The sequence below is a fragment of the Podarcis cretensis genome (assembly GCF_951804945.1).
Source record: "Podarcis cretensis genome assembly, chromosome: 17".
Taxonomy (NCBI): domain Eukaryota; kingdom Metazoa; phylum Chordata; class Lepidosauria; order Squamata; family Lacertidae; genus Podarcis; species Podarcis cretensis.
The window spans coordinates 28070555-28094776 of NC_137187.1; the positions used below are offsets into that span (position 1 = coordinate 28070555).

The 24222-nt window shown below is 44.3% G+C and overlaps 1 protein-coding gene across 1 annotated transcript; it reads right to left on the reverse strand.

The window, feature by feature from the left end:
• Nucleotides 1-853: 853 nt before the first annotated feature.
• Nucleotides 854-23822, reverse strand: PLIN2 (perilipin 2). The gene is made up of 9 exons (XM_079959590.1): nucleotides 23666-23822; nucleotides 20883-20939; nucleotides 20603-20798; nucleotides 18755-18837; nucleotides 17062-17347; nucleotides 15685-15869; nucleotides 14385-14519; nucleotides 12061-12351; nucleotides 854-2717 (listed from the first exon to the last, which is right to left on the reverse strand). The coding sequence occupies exons 2-9, from the start codon at nucleotides 20910-20912 to the stop codon at nucleotides 2583-2585; spliced, it is 1341 nt and encodes a 446-aa protein (XP_079815716.1). The 5' UTR covers nucleotides 20913-20939; nucleotides 23666-23822; the 3' UTR covers nucleotides 854-2582.
• Between the last annotated feature and the right edge of the window lie 400 nt (nucleotides 23823-24222).

Consider the following 24222-nt stretch of genomic DNA (forward strand, 5'->3'; position numbering starts at 1 on the left):
CACACCTCCCCTCCCCCCACACAAAGTCAAACAATGCCTAACTGCAACCCTAACAAACTTGTGACGATTGCTACGAGGTAGGCGAAAACCAAGTGCCAGTGCCAGTTTGCCAAGTGGAAAAATTCCTACCAGGCCCCTCGGACAACCAAGGCGACCAACCAAAGTCCATAGCAAGGCCGGTGCCTAACCTGCAAATAGGGAGGGAGGGTGGGTGACTGAGGAAGCGAGCCAAAGAGGAAGTCCTCCGGCTCACTCCTTGGTTGAAGGGGCATGTATTTTATTTAGATACTTTTCCAGGCACCCAAAGGTCTTGTGGTAGAGCTAGGCTGCATGCTTTAAAAAAAATAAAATGTGAAAAATATTTCAAGGATAATGGTTATTTAGTTCTTAAAAGAAGTGTGTTGTGTTATCACTTTGTTTTCTGAGAGGAGTTAATGGCCTTCAAGGTTTGGTTAACTTGTTAATAACGACATTTGAATGGTTTTTGCCAACTCAGTCACACCCTTACAAAAGCAACAATTACTTCTTTGGTGTGTGTTTTTTTAAAAGTATCTTAAGCAGAACTAAAAGTAGTAGATGCAATTTTTTTTTTCATGGAAGTCATCTGACTGTGGGATCAGTGGTGATCTTGTGTGCTTTTTTATATAACTCAACTTAGTCACAGACGTAAGACAGCGTAAGAAATCATATTCTTATGATCCCATCAAAATGTGATAATCCTGTATCTCAGAAAAGGTTGGTTTTTTCCAGTTGCAGCTACAGCAACTTCAAATAATCATGAAATTCTAAGGGTTTGGAGGTCATATAAAAAGCAATAAAAAGGAGAAGCAAAACATCAGCAGCCATCAGATCATACAGTTTTAAACTTTATTTCCAAGGCATTTCAGTGACTAGTGCTTAAACTTCCATGTTATCTCTTATAATGCATAACTGAAGAGTGGGGTGGGAGTTGTCCACTTCATGCTAAAGAGAGCATCAAATTATCTCTTTAATTCAGATCTGTGGACCTAACCTATAAAAATTAGCACCATAGGAAACCCTCATAATCCCATAATTAAAAAACGGGGGAAACCCAAAACTGCCAGTGATATTAAAGGTGTGTCTGAACCAAAACACGACGTAGCCTTTCAATTGTAGCATTTCATTAAGTACGTCTGATTCTGCATTTCTAGCTTGTTTTGAGCTTCATCTGACTCTTCCGATTTGCGTCAAGAAATACCGGATCTGTTTGACGGCAAACCACTGGAACTATACAAACCCTGCTAAAACAATTGTGGATTGTGCAGGAACATCGCTTCAGGGCTAGCTTTCTCCATCTCGTTCGTAGTTTCTGCCCCATTTTTCACGTCTTTCCCTTTTTTGAACCCTGTCAGAAGTTTCCAAGTTTGCATCTCTTGAACCTGTGTTTAGCTCTGTTTTACTCTAGAGCAGTGGTGGCCAAACTTGGCCCTCCTGCTGTTTTGGGACTATAATTCCCATCATCCATGACCACTGGTCCTGTTAGCTAGGGGTGATGGGAATTGTAGTCCAAAAACAGCTGAAGGGCCAAGTTTGGCCACCACTGCTCTAGAGTATTGTCCTGGTTAAACTTCAGACGTTCTGAAGCAGTGATGGCAAAACCTGCGACTCCCAACTCCCATCGGCCTCAACCAGCCTGGCCAATAGAAAGGGATGATGGGAGATGTGGTCCAAAATATGGGAAAGGTACACAGGTTCCCCTACTGCAAAGCCTAATTCTTACTGTCCCTGGGCTGTACCACTTCTGGCTGCAAGTGGAGAGCTCACATGACTGCTCTTCCACAGAAAAACAAAATTAGGTATCAGGAAGGACAGTCCTAGTTCAACATTTTTTGTGATGTGCTAAGATTTCAAGGTGCAAAGATTTGTTTTGTATGGAGGAGCGTTTGGTCTTTCTCCCATAGTCTAAAATGGCGTAACCCAGCCACAGGTTTATCACCTGACTGAGAACATGAGTTGCAATTTGCTGGAGCATCATAATCTTAGAAAAGCAAGGAGCACTGAGCTCATCCATTGCATTTGAACTCAAAGGGCACCTGTTTAAACATTTGGTACGGAGTCATGCAGATACATCACAGCGAAACAGAAAGAGATGAGAAATGGTTGCATTTTTTTCTTCCTGGCAGGTAAAGATGTTGATGGAGAAACACAGAAGTATTTACAGAGGAACTGAAATTGAAATCGGCAAATCTTCTTTCAGACAGGATTCCATGTCAAAGCAGCAGAGATGGGGTTTCAGATTCAACTGCTGTCCAAACTGTGATACAGACTTAAAATTGATATTGTTGACCAGTTGAATACATTTATCTGACACGGAGGACAAAAACAGTCCACTCCTCCATGCTAATAGGTTACGCTAATGTGCGTTCCATAATATTTTTTCACAAGGTCAGAGTTTTGATCGATCTAAATGAAGCAAAAGTGATACAAACAATTCTGATACTCCCCAAGAGCTAAGTAACTCCACTCCAAAAAGCAGGAGGATAAGGTTAGGGGGGGAAATGGGTATAAACATATATTTATTCAATCAAAAGTATTAGTTTTTTGTTTTTTGTGCTCAGTGTTTATTCAGCTCTTTGGCCTGTGGTGATGGGACCATTTGCACGCGAATAATCTTGCTGCCCTTCTTCATCCAAAGCCAAGATATCTGGTATCTCATCTGATTCTGAAGACAAGTCTGTGATAGCAAAATCCGGAACCTGCAGAGGAAGAAACTCAAATAAATTTGAAGGCAACATTTTCAACATTTCCCAAAGCGTTAAGGGCCTAGGACTCAAACTGAGGAGGACAGGCCAGCAAAATTTCCTCCCATTTCAGTACTATATTGACAAAAACATAGTACTTCACATGTGAAATGAAATAATATTGTCTTATCATTTAAAAAGTTCACAAATAATTCATGTGGGGAAATGCCTCTTTCTCTGGTGTAGGTTTTATAGTGAGAAATAAAATGAGACCCAAAGATTTTAAACCAACCATTTATCCAAATTGTGTTATTTTAATGTAGGAAGCAGTGGTAGAAACTCAGTTATGTAAGCTAGGTGCCAATTGGCCCCTTCAACCAGAGTTACAGTCGCCAAAACAGAATGCCTAGTTGCCATTTTGGGGCTAGACGGCTTGAAAGTCTTATTTTTCAATATGACTTTCTGGTTCCTGGAATTCATGCTGATTGTGCAGATAAAATATAATAGAATTGTACAGGATGTGTTGCTGGTGTCTGAAAACATTCAAGATCCAAATATTGCCAATAGAAATCAAGCAAAACACAAGACCACTGTTTATGTACTCAATCACGGCTGCAAGAATACTCATAGCCAGAAGTTGGAAGTGTGAAACAACACCAACAATAATAGATTGGCAAACACTCATGATCGAGTATTTTCAATTAGCAAAGCTGACTGGAAAAGTCAGGGGAGCCCCGAATCAAAAAACATACAGAGAATGGAAATTATTCAAGGAGTATATAAGATTATATTGTAAAAACAATATTATCCTAGCAGAATTGAATGATACTTGTGTATAATAAACAAATGGAATAAACATCTTAGAGGAATATATAGAAAAAGTCATAAAATAAACCATGCAATAAAATCAAGGCAATATGAAAAGGCCAATGAAAACGATTGGAAGTTTTTCTCCGAAGTCTTTATTGGATAAGATATGATGCTGTATAAATGATTGGCTTTTCTAACTGATTTTTTTTGCTATTGTCAATTCTTTTTTATCTCTTTTCTTTTTCATTTTCATGTTTAACTCCGTTGTAATGTATGATTGTATTTTAAATCAATAAAGGCGATATTTTTTAAAAAAAAGAAAAGAAAAAGAAAACATTCAAGATCCAAGGATTCCCAGGCAGGCACTTCCAGATGGGGGAGATGTCAGGTGCCATCGTGGAGCCCGGGCGGCTTCACTCAGTCGCAAGTGGCCCATAAGGTAAAGGGTAAAGGGACCCCTGACCATTAGGTCCAGTCATGGCCGACTCTCGGGTTGCGGCGCTCATCTCACTTTATTGGCTGCGGGAGCCGGCGTACAGCTTCCGGGTCATGTGGCCAGCATGACTAAGCTGCTTCTGGCGAACCAGAGCAGCACACGGAAACGCCGTTTACCTTCCCACAGGAGCGGTACCTATTTATCTACTTGCACTTTGACGTGCTTTCCAACTGCTAGGTTGGCAGGAGCAGGGACCAAGCAACGGGAGCTCACCCCGTCGCAGGAATTCGAACCGCCGACCTCCTGATCAGCAAGTCCTAGGCTCTGTGGTTTAACCCACAGTGTCACCCGCGTCCCAAAGTGGCCCATAAATAGGTGCAAAATGCGCCTGGTGAATTTTGAATGCTGATAGGAAGCTGTCCTATATCATGTCAGACCACTGACCCATCCAGGTTTGAACTGACCACACTGACTGATGGTCACTCTTCAGAGGTGCTATTCAGCTATGTTTTATTCAGAGCACGCTCACTGGAATTAATGAACACATGCTTTGCCCCACCCTCCAACCCTGGAAGCATTCATAAGAGAGCTGCTCCAGAAGAACTGTGAGGGGAGAGACACTTTCTGTTCCTCATCAGGCAATAGTGTTTCCACCTGCCTTGCCCAACCTAGCCTTTCCCGGACTATGACTTTGAGAACAGCAACAGCAGCAGCTGGAAAGAGAGGAGTTCAGGGATATTTTTAAAAAATTGTTTTATAAGTTGTGCTTCTTTGTTTCTCAATTTGATCCTTTTACATGGTTTTGTATGTTTTGTGGTGTTTTATGCGCTGTGATTTGCTGTTACTTTTATGGATTATAGATTGATAATTCTTTATTGTGGTTGAACTGTTTAATTATTATTTGCTGATGCTTAATTTTACTGTTTACTATTGATGCCTGCTTCTTGGGAGAAAAGCGATGACAAACCTAGACAGCATCTTAAAAAGCAGAGACATCACCTTACCGACAAAGGTCCATATAGTTCAAGCTATGGTTTTCCCAGTAGTGATGTATGGAAGTGAGAGCTGGACCATAAAGAAGGCTGATCGCCAAAGAATCAATGCTTTTGAATTATGGTGCTGGAAGAGACTCTTGAGAATCCCATGGACCGCAAGAAGATCAAACCTATCCATTCTTAAGGAAATCAGCCCTGAGTGCTCACTGGAAGGACAGATCCTGAAGCTGAGGCTCCAATACTTTGGCCACCTCATAAGAGAAGACTCCCTGGAAAAGACCCTGATGTTGGGGAAGATGGAGGGCACAAGGAGAAGGGGATGACAGAGGACGAGATGTTTGGACAGTGTTCTGGAAGCTACCAGCATGAGTTTGACCAAACTGCGGGAGGCAGTGGAAGACAGGAGTGCCTGGTGTGCTCTGGCCCATGGGGTCACAAAGAGTCAGACACGACTAAACGACTCAGCAACAACAATTAGATTCTGATAGATTGTTGTATGCTGCTTTGTTTGATATAAGTTGTTTATTTTAAAGTTATTGTGACTTTTAAATTGGATCAGATTGTTCCTATTAAGATTTGATGTTTTATTATGTTTTTATGTCTTGGAAGCCGCCTAGAATGGCTTGGGCAGCCCAGCCAGATGAGTGGGGTATAAATGAAATATTATTATTTTTCTCTGAGTCAAGCCCATTAATTTTAACAGGTCTGCTCTGTGTAAAACTCACTTGAATACCACTCAGGGATTTCAGACAGGAAGTCTTTCCTGGCCAGCATTTGAGGGTTTTTACCTGGGATATTCTGCGTGCAAATCATGCACTCTAGTTATGGCTAGCAATTAAGGGCTCGACCTTCTTCTTCCTTTTGTGTGGGTTTGTCTGGGAATTGCACTCAAGGCCTTTGTCACTGAAAGCACGAGTCCTATCCCTAGACCAACAATCTGGAAAGAAATCTTTCCTTCCTCCCACAGCTTACATCCCTGCCATAAGTCTTCTCCTAAGCTGGTCTCTGATACCAGAAGTGAGATCCGGTATGTGCTAAACTGTAGTGTACGTGTGAATCAGTTTCCCTCAGCGCATGCCCACTTTACTTTAACCGACTGTCATAGTTTAGACCAGGTTCCCCTCCAAATCTCTTGTTTCTAAAGCAACAGCGTGACTACATGGCTTGATTTCATCTCTGAAACAGTTAGGGAAAGGGAAAGACCCCTGGATGGTTAAGTCCAGTCAAAGGCGACTCTGGGGTTGCGGCGCTCTTCTCACTTTCAGGCTGAGGGAGCCAGCGTTTGTCCACAGACAGCTTTCCGGGTTATGTGGCCAGCAGGACTAAACCACTTCTGGCACAATGGGACACCGTGACGGAAACCATAGCACACAGAAACACAGTTTACCTTCCCGCTGCAGTGGTACCTATTTATTTACTTGCACTGGTGTGCTTTCGAACTGCTAGGTGGGCAGGAGCTGGGACAGAGCAACGGGAGCTCACCCCGTCACAAGGATTTGAACCGCCAGCCTTCCGATCGGTAAGCCGAAGAGGCTCAGTGGTTTACACCCGCAGGATAGTTAGGGTAAACTGACTCATGCAAACCAGAAATAATTCGATTGAGAATGAATTGGTTTCAAAATAATTAAAGTCAATGGGCTCATTCAGGCCTAAAGCGGCAATGCCTCTGTGTTCCCTTGGGAGTAAGCCCCACTGTAAATTAGTGGAACTTCAGAGTAAGCATAGGCAGGATCAGCTGCCTAGTATTATTTTAAGACTGTGGACACAAAAGTACTATGCTGACTATGTCTGCTGCTATGCTGGTCTCCCTGCTACCATTTGCTTTGAAACTCTCAGAATAAGGCAGCAGGGAGTTTTCTGTCCTAGCCTATTCTGTACCTATTTCAGCAGCAGACTGGATTCAAGGTCAAGTTGCCTACTCTTCCGTAACCTGTTTTGAGCACCTTACATAGATACGGCTACAATCTTACACACACTTTCCAGGGCATAAGCACCACTGAACACAGCAAAACCTCTAAGTAGGAACATGAGGCTTCATCTTACACCAAGGGAGAAAAATCTATTTCCATTTTGTCTACACAGGCGGGCAATTGTCCTACCTAGAGCTGCAGAGTGTTCAAAACTCAGGATATATACGCTAGGTTGCAGTCTCCTAAACGGAATGTCTAGTTACTATTTGGGGGCAAGATGGGGTTAAAGACTTGTTTTTCAGGTGGAGGAGGACTGGAAGAAATTTAAGGACTATCTACAAAAATATTGTAAATTGTATGAATGTTAAGAAAGATGTAAGATTAGCAAAAACACGGCTCCAACAAACTAGTTATAAAGAATATATATTTAAATTTAATTGGTTGATGAAAAGATAAATTTTGGATAAGTAATATTTTATGATTAAGCTTCAATAAGAGTATGTTAAATTCCAAAATTTGAGACATTAAATATTGGAAAATTATATTATATGAAGTAAATTAAGTTAATAATTTGCTGGTAAAATCTATGTTTAGAAAGCAGGAACAAGAGATGTGAGGAAGTCCAAAGTTGAGAATGAAATGTGGATAATGGAAAATATTTTGTTATTATGTATGTTTTTTATTGGTTATACAAAAATTTAATAAATATTATTATAAAAAAAAAAATAAAGACTTGTTTTTCAAAAGATGGGCTGACTGTGACTGATTCTCAGTTAAGCATCTGGCTAGTTCAAAGGACTACCTTGAGCCAAGTTAAGAGTTTTGAGAACTTAAAAGAAGAAAAGTCACTTGACTCAGGGACAGTCCACATATATATTGGCCTATTCCGACCTCTTTTTCTTAATGGTGAAATGGGCCACTCATAATGTAGGGCTATTCTTCACAACTGTGAACAGGGCATTGGGGTGGGGGAAGAGAAGACAATCTGCAACAATTCACTATAACTTCATGCTCGGCTCCTGCTCAGGCTGCACAGATGATGCATTTTGGTTCCTGAAATTCATCCTGATTTTGCAGATAAAAAATAAGGGGTAGAATTCTACAGGATGTGCTGCTAGTGTGTGAAAACAGTTCAGGCATGCACCTCTAGATGGTGATGATGTAAGGTGCCATTCTGGCACCTTCATTTGGTTACAAGCGGCCAATAGCCACAGGTGCAAAATGTGCCTGGCAAATTTCGAACACTGGAGCTGTATGGCATTGAGTTTGTGACGTTCTGCTTGCAAAGAAGATCCTGTACAATTGAGCTATTGCCGTGAATAGGATTGTACTTATGTTTGTCTTGAATGCTTGTGGAACATATACATATGTACCAAGCAACGGCAAAATGCAAGTACAGTGGTACCTCGGGTTACGCACGCTTCAGGTTACAGACTCCGCTAACCCAGAAATAGTACCTCAGGTTAAGAACTTTGCTTCGGGATGAGAACAGAAATCGTGCAGCGGTGGCGCAGCGGCAGCGGGAGGCCCCATGAGCTAAAGTGGTGCTTCAGGTTAAGAGCAGTTTCAGGTTAAGAACAGACCTCCAGAACGAATTAAGTACTTAACCCGAGGTGCCACTGTACCCCGGTTCTGTTGCTATGTAACACGCTATTCACCTGTGCAGAAAACTATTAATTATCTTCATGTCATTCTTTAAAGCAGGGGTAGAAAATGTGGGACCGTCCCAGGTTTTTGTGGGACTCATCAGCCCCAGTCAAACTGCATGTGAGCTTACTTTCCTTTGTATAAAACAAGCCCGAAGGAGGCCCCCCCAACCCATTCACAGGTCCTTGTATGATCAATGGAAACAGTTGGTCCTGGCAATTATTAACCACTCTCAATTGCAGCCTGATAATTACCACCTGGGGATGCAGGTGGCACTGTGGGTTAAACCACAGATCCTAGGACTTGCCGATCAGAAGGTCGGCGGTTCAAATCCCCGCAACGGGGTGAGCTCCCGTTGCTCGGTCCCTGCTCCTGCCAACCTAGCAGTTCGAAAGCACGCCAAAGTGCAAGAAGATAAATAGGTACCGCTCCGGGGGGAAGGTAAACGGCATTTCCGTGCGCTGCTCTGGTTCGCCAGAAGTGGCTTAGTCATGCTGGCCAAATGACCCGGAAGCTGTACACTGGCTCCCTCGGCCAATAAAGCAAGATGAGTGCTGCAACCCCAGAGTCGTCCGCGACTGGACTTAACGGTCAGGGTCCTTTACCTTTACCTAATTGCCACCTGCCTGGATTTTAACTTGTCTGAATTAATTTTAAGATGTATTGTAATTAATTGATGTCTGTTTTTATGCTTATTGTGTTGTTTTTATGATGTTAGCCGCCCTGAGTCCAGCCTCGGCCAGGGAGGGTGGGATACAAATAAAAAATTATTATTATTAGAAGCACATGCAATTGGTTTTAATGCAGATGAACAATGCTTATGCAACACCAGAATTGTATAGAGGGAAAATTCCACAGCCTGAAGGGAAGGAGAATATCCATGGGTGTGAGAGATCCCACAGCCTATCCATGATCTTTAAACCACAGATTAATTGCACGGCTAAAACCAGTCCATACATGAATTATTGCTTGTCCTTAGTAAGCCAAGGTGGTTATTATTCAGATTTGTTTACCACCCTTTACCCTCAGGTCTCAGCGCAACTCATGACAAAAAATCACAATATAAAAAACACAAAATACATAATAAAAATAAAAGCAGTAACAACCCAATTATTTCCTGCCCCCTGCACAACACATTTTAAAAGGGCATTGGATGCCAATCAGCCAAAGGTCTGGTTAAAGAGGAAAGTTTTGGCTGGCGCCTGAAGGTATATAATGAAGGCGCCAGGCGAATCTCCCTGGGGAGAGCATTCCACAGACAGGGAGCCACTGCAGAGAAGGCCCCGTTCTCCTGTTGCCACAAATCCTCTGGAGCTCTCGAGGAGGAGGCACATGAAGGAGGGCCTCAGAAGATGATCTCAGGGTCTGGGCAGGTTCATATGGGAAGAGGTGGTCCTTGAGGTAGTCCTGAGCCTTTTAAGGCTTTATAGGTCAAAACCAGCACTTTGAATTGGACTTGGGAACCAATCGGCAGCCAGGGCAGTTGGACCAGGATAAACAATTGGGGAGAAATTCAACACTCTGCTGTGTTGACTGCACCACCTGCACAAGAATTTCAGTTTGCCAGATGAAACAATCTCTCCTCTGCTCCCCCTTGCATGCTGTTCTGGGGGCAGAGGGGCATAGGGGTTAGAGAGGAGGGGAAGCCCCATTGCACAAGCAGAAGTCCTTGAGCAGGGCTTCGGCTAATAGGACTAGTTAGGTGAATCCCACCCACCAGTGCAACAAAATGTTCACACTCTTCTGCCGATGCAACTAGACAACACCAATCAAAAACTGTGTTCAAAGAAACCAGCACAACAAAGCATGCATTATAGATCACATGGCAGTTGGCATGGTTCAATTTTAAAGTCAGTTTTTTAAAGGGCACTTTTAGACTAGGGGAATTATTGGCAATGAATTGTGATTCGAGTGGGCCTGCTGCTTAATTCTACCCCAGCAATGTTGGCAGAACGCTCAAGTCCTCATCGGTGCTGATTCTACACAGGTGGAAGTCTCAGGGCATCCCGTGCGCTAAATGTTTTCCCTGCATGGACAAAACTATTAACATATTGACCTGTGTGTACTTTGTCATGTAACTGTTAGCGCAGCAGGATACCTGGACAGCAGAGCAAACTTATTTTTGTTTGAGTTTAAGCATCAAATGCAAGAACAAGCAGAGCAGGAGGAACCAGAAATATCTCCAGGTCATTCGCTGATGTTCTCAAGTTTGTTGTGGTTCAGCTTCCTAGGACCTGTTGTAAAATCTGAAGGGCCATCAAGACTGCGGAATGTCTGTGCTACGAGAGACAGGTGGTTTGGCCTCCTTTGGCATAGTATACATCATAACAGCCTACCGATTCAAGCCACAACCCACCAATTCAAGAGCCCCAACCCAGAAAAGCAAGCTACAAGCAAAAGCTGGGATGGTAGAAGCTTAAGAAACTGCAAGTATCTGAAGAGCTAGATGAGGAGCCGTAGGTAGGAAATAAATACAGCAGCAACACCTGGACCATCTATTTACATGTAATGCTTTGTGCTGATTCAGCAATTTGCATTCAACCCATTTTAAACAGACCCACAGCTCAACGGTAATTGAGTCACAACGTTTGTTTCGCATCCTCAATACTCTTTACACAATCCAAGAGACACCAGACTCTGGCTGCTGAAGCATTTATTACTAAGCATACATGTGAAATTACAAGGCAAGGCACTACAAAAGGACAGGCTAAAAACACCCATGTACAAACAGCATGAATCTCATTTAGCGCACAGTGCTCAATAGTAGCTTAAGTGGAGTTACTGAGTAGTACAACGTCTCATATTTAAAAATGAAGGACGAACGTGAGGTGTTGCAACAGACAAGTTACTCTGGCAAGTCTAGTCCAACTCCACGCAAGGAGTGGAAAAAGTTTATCAAGGCTTGTTTTTTGTTTTGTTTTTAGGTCCTAGAACAAGTTGCTTTAAGGCAAATGGAAGGAATGATAAGTATACAAGGGTACAGTGTGCAGTTTTCAAACTAAAGCTGAATAAGAAAATGTAATTATGCTGCCAGAAGCTTTACAGATTTTCAATAAAGGGGTTTGCTTTTGCTTTTTTTTTTTTTTTTTTTTTGCCCCTGCGTATATTAACAGAATAGCAGTAAGCTCCTTTTAAAGGCCACTTTAACTGAGAGGCAAGATGGAGCTTTGTAATATATAGGTAGCTAAACAAGGTGTTTTCTCCAATGCAATCTGCTGAGGCTCAGAAGTCTTTTAAGGCACTTTGCATCTTTCGCAACTTCGAACCCAAACACTGGGAACTCAACTCGGGAGCGCAGAAATCTTATTTTGCCTTTTTTGTCAGAGAAAGCGCAGCAGGAATTAAATTTCTCTCCCCTGCCCCCCAGCAGGTTACACTGCAGCTACCACAGCTCAGCCACCTTGTCAGTCAAGCTACGCGTGTGTGTGTACGTTTTGTCACGCCGCCATTTATTCTGTGTTGCGTTCAGGCTGTTTGTCCTCCTGGCTGGTCTTTTTCTCCCCGTCACCTCTGTGCCCAGCATTCTCAGAGCCAGCCAATTGCGGGTAAAAGGGACCTACCAGCCAGTTGAGGGGCGTGTTGTTCACCAGGTAATCCATCACGTCGTCCAGCGATTCCTTCATTTTCTTCAGCTGCCCTTTGCTGGTGGTGATGAGGTTGTCGGACACTTCCTGGAAGGAAGACGCCGAGCGGAAGTTCCGGTAGACCTCGCCCGCCATCTCCCCCACGTGGTGAACCTGGCCTTGGATATTCTGGGGCAAACCCTGTATACTCGACACCAGGGTGACACAGGTGGTTTGAAGCTGCTGGGTCAGGTTCCGTGCAATCGTTAGTGTGCGTGATTCAATGTACTGGAAACAAAAGCAAAACACAGAGACATTGGAAACGGGCTCCATGTTGTTCTGTTAGCTTAAAAAATAACCCCAATATTCTACAGCCACCACCCTAGACCATAGCTGTCAACTTTTCCCTTTTCTTGTGAGGAATCCTATTCGGAATAAGGGAATTTCCCTTTAAAAAAGGGAAAAGTTGACAGCTATGCCCTACACAACAATAACTTGAACTTCCAATGCGGGGGTACAGTCGCATCTTGGATCCCGAACACCACAAACCCAGAAGTGAGTGTTCCGGTTTGCAAACGTTCTTTGGAATCCGAACGTCCGACGTGCCATCAGAACCCGCGATTCGGTTTCTGAACATTTTGTAAATCGAACGGGCTTCTGGAACAGATTCCGTTCAACTTCCAAGGTATGACTGAAGTATGGAACGAAGCTGGGACCTGTGCTCAAAATTCACCAGGCACATTTGGCACCTGGCTATCGGCCACCCACGACCAAGTGAAGATGCCCGGGTGCCAAGATGGCGCCTGATGTCTCCACCATTTGGAGGTGCATACCTGGGGAACCATGGATCTTGGCTGTTTTCACAATGCATCCTGTATAATTCTGTTACATGTTCACTGCCCAATCAGAATGAATTTCAGGAATTGAAAAATAAGGCTTTCGAACCGCCTGGCCCCCAAAATGGCCACTAGGCATTCTGTTTTGGTGACTAGCCCTGATTTAAGGAGCCATTTGGCGCTTAAGCTTATATATCTGAGTTTCTAACACTGGCTGAGACACTGCCATAAGACCCAAATGAATGCTCATACGCACTGACCAATGTTTCTCCACACCCAAGGGATCCTAACTTTGGCTGGGACTTGCAACCTAATCAAACCCCTTGACCTGGAAAGCGAAAAGCATTTCTCTTTCCTGGCCTCCCACCAATAACAGATCTGTCAAGTGGTCCTTCAGTTATATCCTATTTGCCAGATAGCTTTACCCCCATGCTTGCTACAAAGATATTTGTAGGCGTGGGAAAGAGTGTGCTGAGAGAAGCCACCTTATTCATTCACATCTTTTCCCTTTCCTTTACAAGCTTCCTGTATTTCCGCTGTGGCTAATACCCAGTAGTAGCAAGAGCTAAGTTTAAGCCTTCGCTTGAGTCCTGGACAGCAGCCTTATCACTGCTGTAATTATTAGGGTCAAAAGGTTAATACTCTTAACCTTGATAAAGAACTTTCAGCATGGCCAGCTGTAGACTGCTGCAGCAACTGGGCAAGGAAATTGTTTTGGTTGCAACCTTGCCCGTTATATCTGCAAATATATATATGATACTAATACAGTGGGAGGACAAAAAAATAGCCTTTCGATCAATGGATAGATGGCATTGCAACTCATGAATGGATCGCCTTCATACAAACATTATGTATGGACAAATTAAATGATATTTGGAGTGCATTTATCGGAACCATACCAACCCCTGAATCCGTGTATATTTGAGGGAAACTGTAAGATCAGTAATTTGCACATGTGTTATATAGTTCTGTGATCTTAATTATATTTTGCTGTCATAGTGTTGTTTTCCTCTACCTTTTAAAATGGTTTATGTATTTTCTTTCCTTTTTTTTTTACTTTAACTCGTAATATTCTTCATAAAATTGAATACAATAAAAAAACACAAGTAAATAGTTAAAACAAAAACAACCAAACAGCAAGCCCTCTTCCTGCAAACATATTTAAAAGGCTGCAGAATACCGTATTTTTTGATCTATAAGACTCACTCACTTTTTCCCTCCTAAAAAGTAAGGGGAAATGTGTGTGCATCTTATGGAGCGAATGCAGGCTGCACTGCTATCCCAGAAGCCAGAACAGCAAGAGGGATTGCTGCTTTCACTGCGCAGTGATCCCTCTTGCTGTTCTGGCTTCTGAGATTCAGAATTTTTTTTTTCTTGTTTTCCTCCTCCAAAAACTAGGTACATCTTGTGGTCTGGTGCGTCTTATAGAGCAAAAAATACAGTATTAACCTGACGCATCTGCCCAATGCTCACTCAGCAACCTACCTCAGCACTGCGGGAGTCATCTTCCTCATTTTGGCCTGTGTTTTTCCTCCATTCCACCCAGGAATTATACAGCTTTTGTTGGGCATCTTGGAGTTTCTGGTTGGCACTATTCATATTCTTTCTGGCATATTCAATCTGGAATACAAAAGACTTGCACGTTCAACTTTTTGGAAGTACTCTTCAACGGTGCAATCCTGCACATGTCTGCTCAGGAAACATGTCTGCTCAGGAAACTCAGATCGTTCTTGGGAGTGCTTTCGCAGCTAAAGCAATCTTTGTTCTGCCAACAGTTATCAAACAAGATTCAGGTAGGTAACCGTGTTGGTCTGACGGCAGTTGAAATAAATAGATTAAAAAACTGTCCAGTAGCAAACTTAGTTGGTCTCTAAGGTGCTACTGGACAATTTTTTATTATTATTATTCATTCAGGTATCAAACATGTTTGTACAAGGTTGGCTCTGATATCTCCTTTAAAAACTCCACTGGGGATTGTTAAACCCTCCAACAAGCCCTCTGAAAAAGAATTAGGAAGTTGGAATTTCATAGCGCTATATGGATCTCGTATTAATGAAAGATATCTACTTGGGCCCCAAAATGTAACTGTGTATTCTTGCCCAATAGAGCCTCTGTTTTCACCAATTCCTCTCCTTTGCTGCAGTTGCTGGCACACTACATATCATTTTGAAGAATTCTTTATTTGTTTAAATAAAGCCTAACATTTCCCTCTTCAGATTACCCTGCCCTAAGGCTCCAATACTTTGGCCACCTTATGAGCAGAGAAGACTCCCTGGAAAAGACCCTGATGTTGGGAAAGATGGAGGGCACAAGGAGAAGGGGACGACAGAGGACAAGATGGTTGGACAGTGTTCTCGAAGCTACCAACATAAGTTCGACCAAACTGCGGGAGGCAGTGGAAGACAGGAGTGCCTGGTGTGCTCTGGTCTATGGGGTCACAAAGAGTCAGACACAATTAAACGACTAAACAACAAGAAGAGCCCATCAAATGTCACTACAGTGTTTTTTAGACCTATTGTTTCAACAATTTGATGTTAAGAAAATATTCTTATTGTGTCCATGGATGTATGAAGGCTGCCTAGTAAAACGCTGAACTGTGTATTACCTTAATGCTAGCCTTGCAAACTTTAAAACTTGAGGCCAACTCACAAGTAAAGAACACAGGATTAAAATATTATTAAAAAGGTAGAGTGGACTGCCATCCACCAATACATGCACTGTGAGTCCCAAAGGTTGACTGAAACCCTTTGCAAAAATCTGAAGTTGGAGCCCAGAACTCACTTACCAGATTGACAGTGGAGTTAAGTTGAGAGATTGTCTCTTGGCTTCTGAGCTTAGCATCTCGAACCTTGATTAAGGCCTGCTGGTAGGCACGGGATCGGACCTTTGAAGACAAAGACCCTAGTCTAACATAGTAACTTGGCTTCTGAACTCCAACTTCAAATCCTTCCATTTTCGTAGCTTCTTTCTCTGCAGAATCAAAAGAGCAAACCATTCCAACTGTAACTGCGGCAAGTTAATGCCATCAAGCTTGCAATTAGGAAAGTTAACAACCGCTTCCTCTCTTTCTCCCTCACTTCTTAAGAGTCTGTTGCCTATAGCCAAGAGAGAGAAATTCTCCCAAGGCAACTTTGCAAGGTGTTTTTGGTCTGATGGTGAAACATTCAAGGTAAGAGAGCTGGCGACTTTCCCAGGGAAGAGCTTTGAATGTGAAGCCTTCCGTCAAACCTAGAGAGTCGCCGCGATTGAGTGTGTTGGGCTGACTGATCTTAAGCCATGTTACAAAGTTTGCAGTCGTAAACCAACCGCATGGTCAAATGATCATCAAGTGGCCCAGTTCTACCCACAAACTATGTTTTCCTTGTTCTTGAAAAATACCGTATTTTCTGCTCTATAAGACTCACTTTTTCCCTCCTAAAAAGTAAGGGAAAATGTGTCTTATGGAGTGAATGCAGACTGCGCAGCTATCCCAGAAGCCAGAACAGTGAGAGGGATCGCTGCTTTTGCTGCACAGTGATCCCTCTTGCTGTTCTGGCTTCTGGGATTCAGAATATTTTTTTCTTGTTTTCCTCCTCCAAAAACTAGGTGCGTCTTATGGTCTGGTGTGTCTTGTAGAGCGAAAAATACAGTAATACACGATAGCATCACATTTCATTGGCTTCATAACCAATGAACTTCGGCAAGTGTATTTCCCCTTCGTTTCTATTTACGAAAAATAGCACAATCTTCATAACAAGGTATGTAACCTGGCGGACTGGACCTTCTAGGACAGGGGTCAGCAAACTTTTTCAGCAGGGTCTACTGTCCCTCAGACCTTGTGGGGGGCCAGACTATATTGGGGGGGAGAATTCCTATGCCCCACAAATAACCCAGAGATGCATTTTAAATAAAAGGACACATTCTACTCATGTAAAAACACGCTGATTCCCGGACTGTCTGTGGGCCGGATTTAGAAGACGATTGGGCCGGATCCGACCCCCGGGCCTTAGTTTGCCTACCCATGTCCTAGGACAGCCTTTCTCAACCTGTGGGTCTCCAGATGTTGGACTACAACTCCCATCACCCCTAGCTAGCAAGGCCAGAGCTCAGGGATGATGGGAGTTGTAGCCCAACAACATTTGGGGACCCACAGGTTGAGAACCACTGTTTTAGGAGGACTTACCTAGTTCTTCTTCCGTCAGTGGGAGATACTGGTCTACAAGGGTCTCTGATCTGCTGAGTGCAGTGTCCACCCCACTGGTCACCAGACGCAGCACCCGGCTTCCCAGAACGGTGTTGATGCTGCCACTGACCACTGACCGGGTCAACTCCACACTGTCCTGGACGGCTCCTTTTGTCTTGTCAACAACTCCGTTAATGGTTTGTGCAACAGTATCCTTGGCACCAGTCACGGTAGTTGCGACGACATCCCTCGCACCGACAACCACATCCATTGCGTTAGCGACAACCTAGAAAAAGTGGTTGCAGATTCTTCACTGCCAGCTGAATGCAAGACGCAAGGAGTGACACAACTCATTCAGTATAAAGCACATGGGCCCAGTGTGCCCATCACATTAAGCTCGAGTTTAAAAATACGGTTTTATTATGAACGAGCGGCGTGCTGGCACACACTCGCAAGTTCCTCATGAGTTTCCATAGCCCCCCACCAAGCATAAAACAAGACAGAATCTTGCCCACTGCATAACCTTATGGTTACCCAAAAAAACAAGATCAGTAAGCCAATAAAAAAGCTTGCTTCCTGCTTGCTGGTTGTTGTTTTTTTTTGGGGGGGAGAACAAACATAAACCTGAGTTCCGACAATGAAACCAGCTTAGATTCTAGATCACTTTGTGTACGCCATGCCGACTTTGGAGAAGTGTGTCCCCAATGCCTAGCATCTTCAAAGGAGCTGTAAAACTGGGCTTTTACTTGACAAAACAGAATGCCACATGGGTGAGGGCCTCCTTCATGTGCCTCCTCCTCGAGAGGTCTGGCGGGTGGCAACACAAGAGTGTTGGCTCCCTGTCTGTGAAGTGCTCTCACCAGGGCAGTTTCCCTAGTGCCTTCATGACACACCTTTAAGTGCCAGGCGAAAATGTTCCTTTTTAACCAGGCCTTTGGTTGATTTGATTGACACCCGATGCCCTTTTAAAATGTCTGGTTGTGGGTTTTTTTGGTTTTTTTTTGGTTTTTTTTTGCACGGGGGTATTGTTTTTATTTTGATGATATATTTTGTGGTTTTATATTTTGGTTTGGTTTTGTTAACCGCCCCAATACCTCCAGGTATAGGGCAGTATATAAATTCAATAAATAAGTAATAAGTAATAATATTGGTAGTCCCAGGGTTGTAGCGAGGAGAGGGCCGGGGACAGCATAGCCCCAGGCACATGATTTGGAGGGGCAAGCAGAGCAGTGCCCCGGGCGCCAGCAAAGGATGCAACACCACTGGTCAGTCCTACTCTATAGACCCACTACAATTAATGGCAATGACTAACTTAATTCCCTTCATAACAGTGATTCTACTCTAAGTAGGGCTAGCACTGGGTACCACCCTAAGTGTCCAGTGAGCAGCCTATAAGTATGCGAGACCTTTTCCTTCAAAGAAGTGAATGAGAAAGCCCTGCAGGAGAGGGCTTTGAACTTAACAGATACCTAAAGCAGGGGACTCTTGTGTTCGTAGATTAAACACTGGACAGGTATCCCAAGTAAGTCATACCATCCTGCGTACCTCGGGGCTACTTCATTTGTTTCCTGCACTGAAGTCCCCCCCCATTGCCCCCAGCTATAGTTGGCACCTTTTTCCCAGTTCATGTGTAACTCTGCTTCGAACCAACGAGAGAGAAAAAGCCACATTAAAATCCTTCTAAATAGTTTACCTTATCAGTTGGTTGATAAAGTATTGGCAGCCTCTCCTCGACTTTGTCAAGTCCTATGCAAGCGTAGCTGTTGGCAACTGCAACTGGAAACATTAAAGGACCGTTAGGCCAGCTTTTGCAATTTTAAGAAGTTAACCAGAAGCTGTTTATTTCTTTGAACTGCTGGGAAACAGGAAGCATTCTGGTGTATCACGTTAAGGATGAAGTTCATCATGAATGACTCATTAGCAAGTTCAGAGCTCCTTCAGAAAGCGATAAAAGAGGGTCTCCTGGCCCTCTGCCACTTTGCAAGAATAGGTTTCCGCGAACAAGCTGACACACTCAAGCACGGGAGTGCAAAACGCAAAGTGCCAAGTTTCTAAACTGTGAGACATTGAGAAAGTAGGCGAAAGGGAAAGCTGAGACAGAACTTAGAAGTGGGTGAAGGGTGAGAAACTGGAGCCAGGAGGAATTTTTTGACTCATTGTGCATCTTACAAGTCACAGTCTTATTTGACTTCGCACCCAATTCGTCCAGAAAGCTTCTTTATAGCCACAGCGGCCCATAAACATTATGCAAAGGTATTAGTAGCCTCGCAATGAGCTGTTATTTAAGGCAGGCCTTTGCAGTTCTTTGCAGGGAGTGTGCTTCCACTAAGCCAAACAAAATACTCTCCCTGTGGTGAAAACATTTTAGGCATTCTACAAAAGCAACGGGGCTTCTGAGCAGAGCATTTTGCAAGCTGACAACTGAATATGTCACTGGGCTGCAATTTCCATCATCCTTGACCATTGGAGAAATTAAGCAGCACCCAAGTAGTTGAATAACCATCCTGAGATCAGTGTTAGAAGCTGAGATATGAAAACTAGGAGCTAAATGGCACCTTAAACTTAGGATATGGGCACAAGAATGTCTAGGTGCGCTTTTTTATAACAAGAATACAAAGCTGAAAATGAATGAACTGCAGCTAAAATACTATGTTCATTTTTCATATGGTCTAGTCCTTCCCCTGCCAACCCCCTAATGTTCTTAAAAGGGTCTCTTCTCCAGTCTTCAGAGAGTAGCTAGAAGTGGCGAGGCAGAAAGAGGTCCTCCTTTCCTTCCGCTCTGCAGTTTTAATCTGATAATTTAGGCACAGTACAGTGGTACCTCTAGTTCTGAACTTAATTTGTTCTACAGGTCCGTTCTTAACCTGAAACTGTTTTTAACTAGAGGCGTGCTTTCGTTAATGGGGCCTCTTACTGCCGCTGCAACGCTGGCACACAATTTCCGTTCTCATCCTGGGGCAAAGTTCTCAACTCGAGGTAACCCTTCCAGGTTAGCTGAGTTTGTAACCTGAAGCATTTGTAACCTGAGGCGTTTCTAACTCGAGGTACCATTGCACTGCGCCCAGAGCTCAGCAATGGCTCATGAAATTCCCTGTTGCAAAATGCACCAAGAAAAATGGGAGTTTTGAACACTGCGTGAGATTATTATACTCGGTGGCCGTGTTCAAAATTTACCTGATACCAGGCTCATTTGGCACCTGGCTATTGGTCCCTTGCAACCACCTGAAGGTGCCTGGGAGCCAGGATGGAGCCCTGACAGCTCCACCGTTTGGAGGTGCATGCCTGAGGATCACTGGATCCTGCCTGTTCCCAACGCACTCCACTAGAGGGATCACAAATGACTTTGGACCTTACCATGCTGTCTACACATCTGAATGTGCAGCCTACGAAACGACAGCCATTTCCAAACGAATGCCAACTTGCATGCCCAGACTGCCATTTCTGCTTGGGAGCCTGTTTATTGTTCCTAATAAACCTGGTCTTTTTTTCCCTCTGGAATAATTTTGCAAGCTGAAAAGTGTTTCCAAGAGCTGCGGCTTACTTTGTGGCTCCAGCTTTTGGATGATAGGCAGAGCGCCAGTCATGGCTACTGCAGTAATGGTCTTTACGCCCTTTTCCGCCATCTCACATACAGACTTCAGGTAGGGATGGTTGTCCTTCGTGGTTACGTAAGCTGAGGAGACCATGTCGTAGGTGGAGCTCACCAGGGGAAGGTTGGCAACCCTGGCGACCACATTCTGTGTATGCAGAAGACAGGACAGTTAGCCCACATTTCTTCTGGAATAAATCATCAGGGACATTTTTGGTGCGTGCAAACATACCTGCTGTGAATCAGTCCTCTCTTCCGCCATGTTTGGGCCTTGAATGCTTTATAGAGTCTGGGGGAGGGGAGAGAAAGCACAAGTTAAATGCAAGGCTTGAAACAAAACCTAACCTTTTGACAAGTTGCAGCCGCAACATGGAAGGTTGAAACTTCAAATCTGAAATCATTTTCCCCCCGGATAAATATGACTAGCCAATACAATTTGTGGGCAATAGCCAGTGAGTCATACTCATGAACAGACCTGCTAAAATCAATAGGCTTAAGTAACTTGATGTACTAAGTATCAATTTCAATGGGCGTATTTAAAGCACGACTATTTTGGATATCTTCCATTATTTCTAAATTATAATTCACTAGTTTATTCAGTAATGCTTGATTAACTTGAACTGAGCAGAGACATGTTCTGGGTTGCTTTGACAAAGCCAATTTGTATATAACCTTGGGAACACTTGGCTTTTCTTGTGTCCAAAAATTTGCCTCACTTTCCAAGCCAAAACGTAGTAGCAACAAGTTAGGTTAGGGAAATAAAAGTTTAAATTGGGATTTGAAAAGTGGAAGCCGAGCATTGTATTCTAGTATTCTTTACTAAGTTACTAAACAAACAACAGTGCCTTCAGAGTAGACATTAAACCAGAGCTTTCCAGACTGTGTGTGCCATGACATGTTAGTGCTTCCGCTGCAATGTGTCGGTGTGTGAAGAGGGGTTCATTTAACCTCCGGTTTGCTAGTAAAACTGAATTACTGTGTCGCAAAATGATGCCTGTCTAAAAAGTTTGGAAGAGTTTGGAAAGCTCTGCATCAAACTCTGGTTACAAGAATGAGTGAAGAAAAGCCAAGCTGAACCCACAGTTACCAAATGTGGATCCACTGTCAAAGTTGTGTTAGATGGAACAAGGGAGACTGTTTGTTCCCTCTGTAGCAATAAAGTGCTTAACGCATTGCAATTGCCCCTTCTTCCGCTGCTGGTTGTGAGACTCTCCCTCTGCAAACAGAACTGCCATCTGTATTATGAAACCACATCATTAGTCTATTAAGGACAGAGTTGCTCTGGAATATTCCTCTCGCTCAGCCATCCTTGAGTTCGTGCCCTCCAGATATTTTGACCGTGACTCTTATCATCCCATGATTATGAGCTATGGCTGGTGCAGGCTGTGGTCAAAGCCAAACAGGATTCAGAAATCTGTTCTTGGCTGAGGACACATCGTACATTTAAAGCCCATTCCCTCCTCCCAGAAAGGAATCCTTTGAACTATAAGGGTGCCGGAAACACAGGCATAAACTACAGTTCTAGGAGAGGGGGGTTGAATGGGTGTGTTTGAAACATTTGTGTATGCACTATTAAAGAGTTTCTGTAACACAGAAATGACAGGATGTGTTTCCATTTCAGTTCTCGTGAAACTTTATCCTGCTGCAGAAATGATTATAAAGCAACTTAAAAACAAAAACCTTAATGCCTCCCTTAAGCTGATCAAGATCAGGCAGGATTCCTTTTCATACGAAAGGTAACAAAAGGGAAAGAGCACACCATGCTAGGGGGATTCAAGCTTCTCATTTTAAGTCTCAGTGCAATACTTGAAGGACCACCAAGCACTCAAAACCCAGTTTTTTAAAAGATATAGGACAGTACAGGTGATGCATTGGTTAAACAGTTATTACAGAGACGATGAGTTCCAAAAAAAACCAGGGAGCTTTTCAAATTAAAAAATGCTCACTCACCCACAACAGTGTTTTTGTATCCCAACTACGATATTTCACGCAGTGTAAATAAAAGCAACCCAACTAAACCTCTCCTACGGAGAACCCTGTGAAACAGCCGCAAATTTTGCCTATCGGCCCCTTCAAGTATGGGATAATTTAGAGGCTTTGAGGCAGCTTTGAACGCAGCTTTTAGCAGAGAGGGAGAGAAAACAATCAGGCTTGGTCTACTCCAAACAATTTAAGCAGCAGATTCTATCTCGGTTCTGTTTGCTTAGGTTTCATTGTATTTATCACACAGCTCTGTTCCCGATTGTCCTTTGCCCCCACCTACATCGCCAAGATGATGACCTATCCGACAGAAAAGTTTCCCACCCAATTATGGCTCCAGTTCAGTGACAGCACAGCATCCCAGCAAGAAGTGAAAGTACATTTATAGACCTCCCCAAGCATCGGGAAAGGAGGCGTTTGGGGAGCGCCTGCATTTCCTTGCTGCCGTCCCGAACAGCCTCTCCACTCACTCCTGCATCCTCAAGAGAGATCTTTCCTCACGGGGAAAAAGGGGTTTAAGAAGATGTCCTGCAGTCCCGCCCCCCTCGGGCAAAGAGGCTGCACCTGCACTTACCTGGGAGTAAGCCCCAACCAACTCGTATGTGTGTGTGTGTGTGTCTTACCTCGGAGTAAGCATACACAGGGTCTGCCCTGCCTGCCTGCGGCCCCTGCGCATCATTCCCGGGGCTTTCAAGAAGACAGACGGAAGATGGAGAGGAAGGAAGACGCCAAGGAAGAAAGCGCAAAGGCACACCTACCTACCCACCCGCTCGCCGAGGTGGCTCAGCGTGGGTGGGACACTTTGCTCTTAGGGTCGTGGGTTCGAGACCCGCGTCGGGCGAGAGAGCCCGGGGTTGGACCGGATGACCCCTTTGTAAAGCGAGGATGCGCGCAGACCCGCTTGCTCCTTTGCGCCCTGGGCTCCCGCAGCCTCTCCAGGCGCGTCCGCGTCCCCCATCATCAACATCATCCTCACCCCCAATTGCAAAGACGCGCAGGTTAGGCTCCTCTCGGCCAAGGGCAAAGGCGACTCACCTGTCAGAGGAGAGCGAGCGGCTGCCTCGTGTGCGTCAAGCGCGCCCAGCTGGTCCTCTCGCCCCGTCGGCTCCGCAGCCGCGCCCCAGCCTCGCCGGCAATTTATCCGGGCGGAGAGAGAGGGGGGGCCCCCGTCGGGCAGCCTCCTCCTCCTCCTCCTCCTCCTCCTCTCGCGAGACGCCAGGCAGCTGCAAATCCGGGCAGCTTCCTCCAAGCGCGCACACGATGCGCGCACGGCTCCGAGGAGAGGAGGGGCGCGGAGGAGGAAACAGGCGGATCCTGCCTCTCGGCGCCGCGCCCTTTTGGCTCCTCCTTGCGCAGCGGAAAGAACCCGAGGAGAGGGAGGAGGACGAGGCTTGCCATGTGTCCTCTTTTCCCAGGACGCACCCTCTTTTTTCCGAGGGGTGAAATGGAAGACAAAGCGCATCTGTTTGCTTTGAATGGCCGACGCAGCGTCCTCTTTTGGGGGAGGCTCTTTAAAAAAGATGGCAACCCCAGAAATCGCAGCAGTTAGCGTGCAGGTTGAATCGCAGGACCAGTTATGCAATGCCCCAACC

Excerpts from the sequence above, each read along its gene's own strand:
- PLIN2 (XM_079959590.1), bottom strand. The coding sequence starts at position 20,912 with ATGGCGGAAGAGAGGACTGATTCACAGCAG. Across the intron at positions 18,838-20,602 it reads CCAAAAGCTGGAGCCACAAA|TTGCAGTTGCCAACAGCTAC; the intron begins GTAAGCCGCAGC and ends TAATGTTTCCAG. Across the intron at positions 2,718-12,060 it reads ACACGCCCCTCAACTGGCTG|GTTCCGGATTTTGCTATCAC; the intron begins GTAGGTCCCTTT and ends CTTCCTCTGCAG.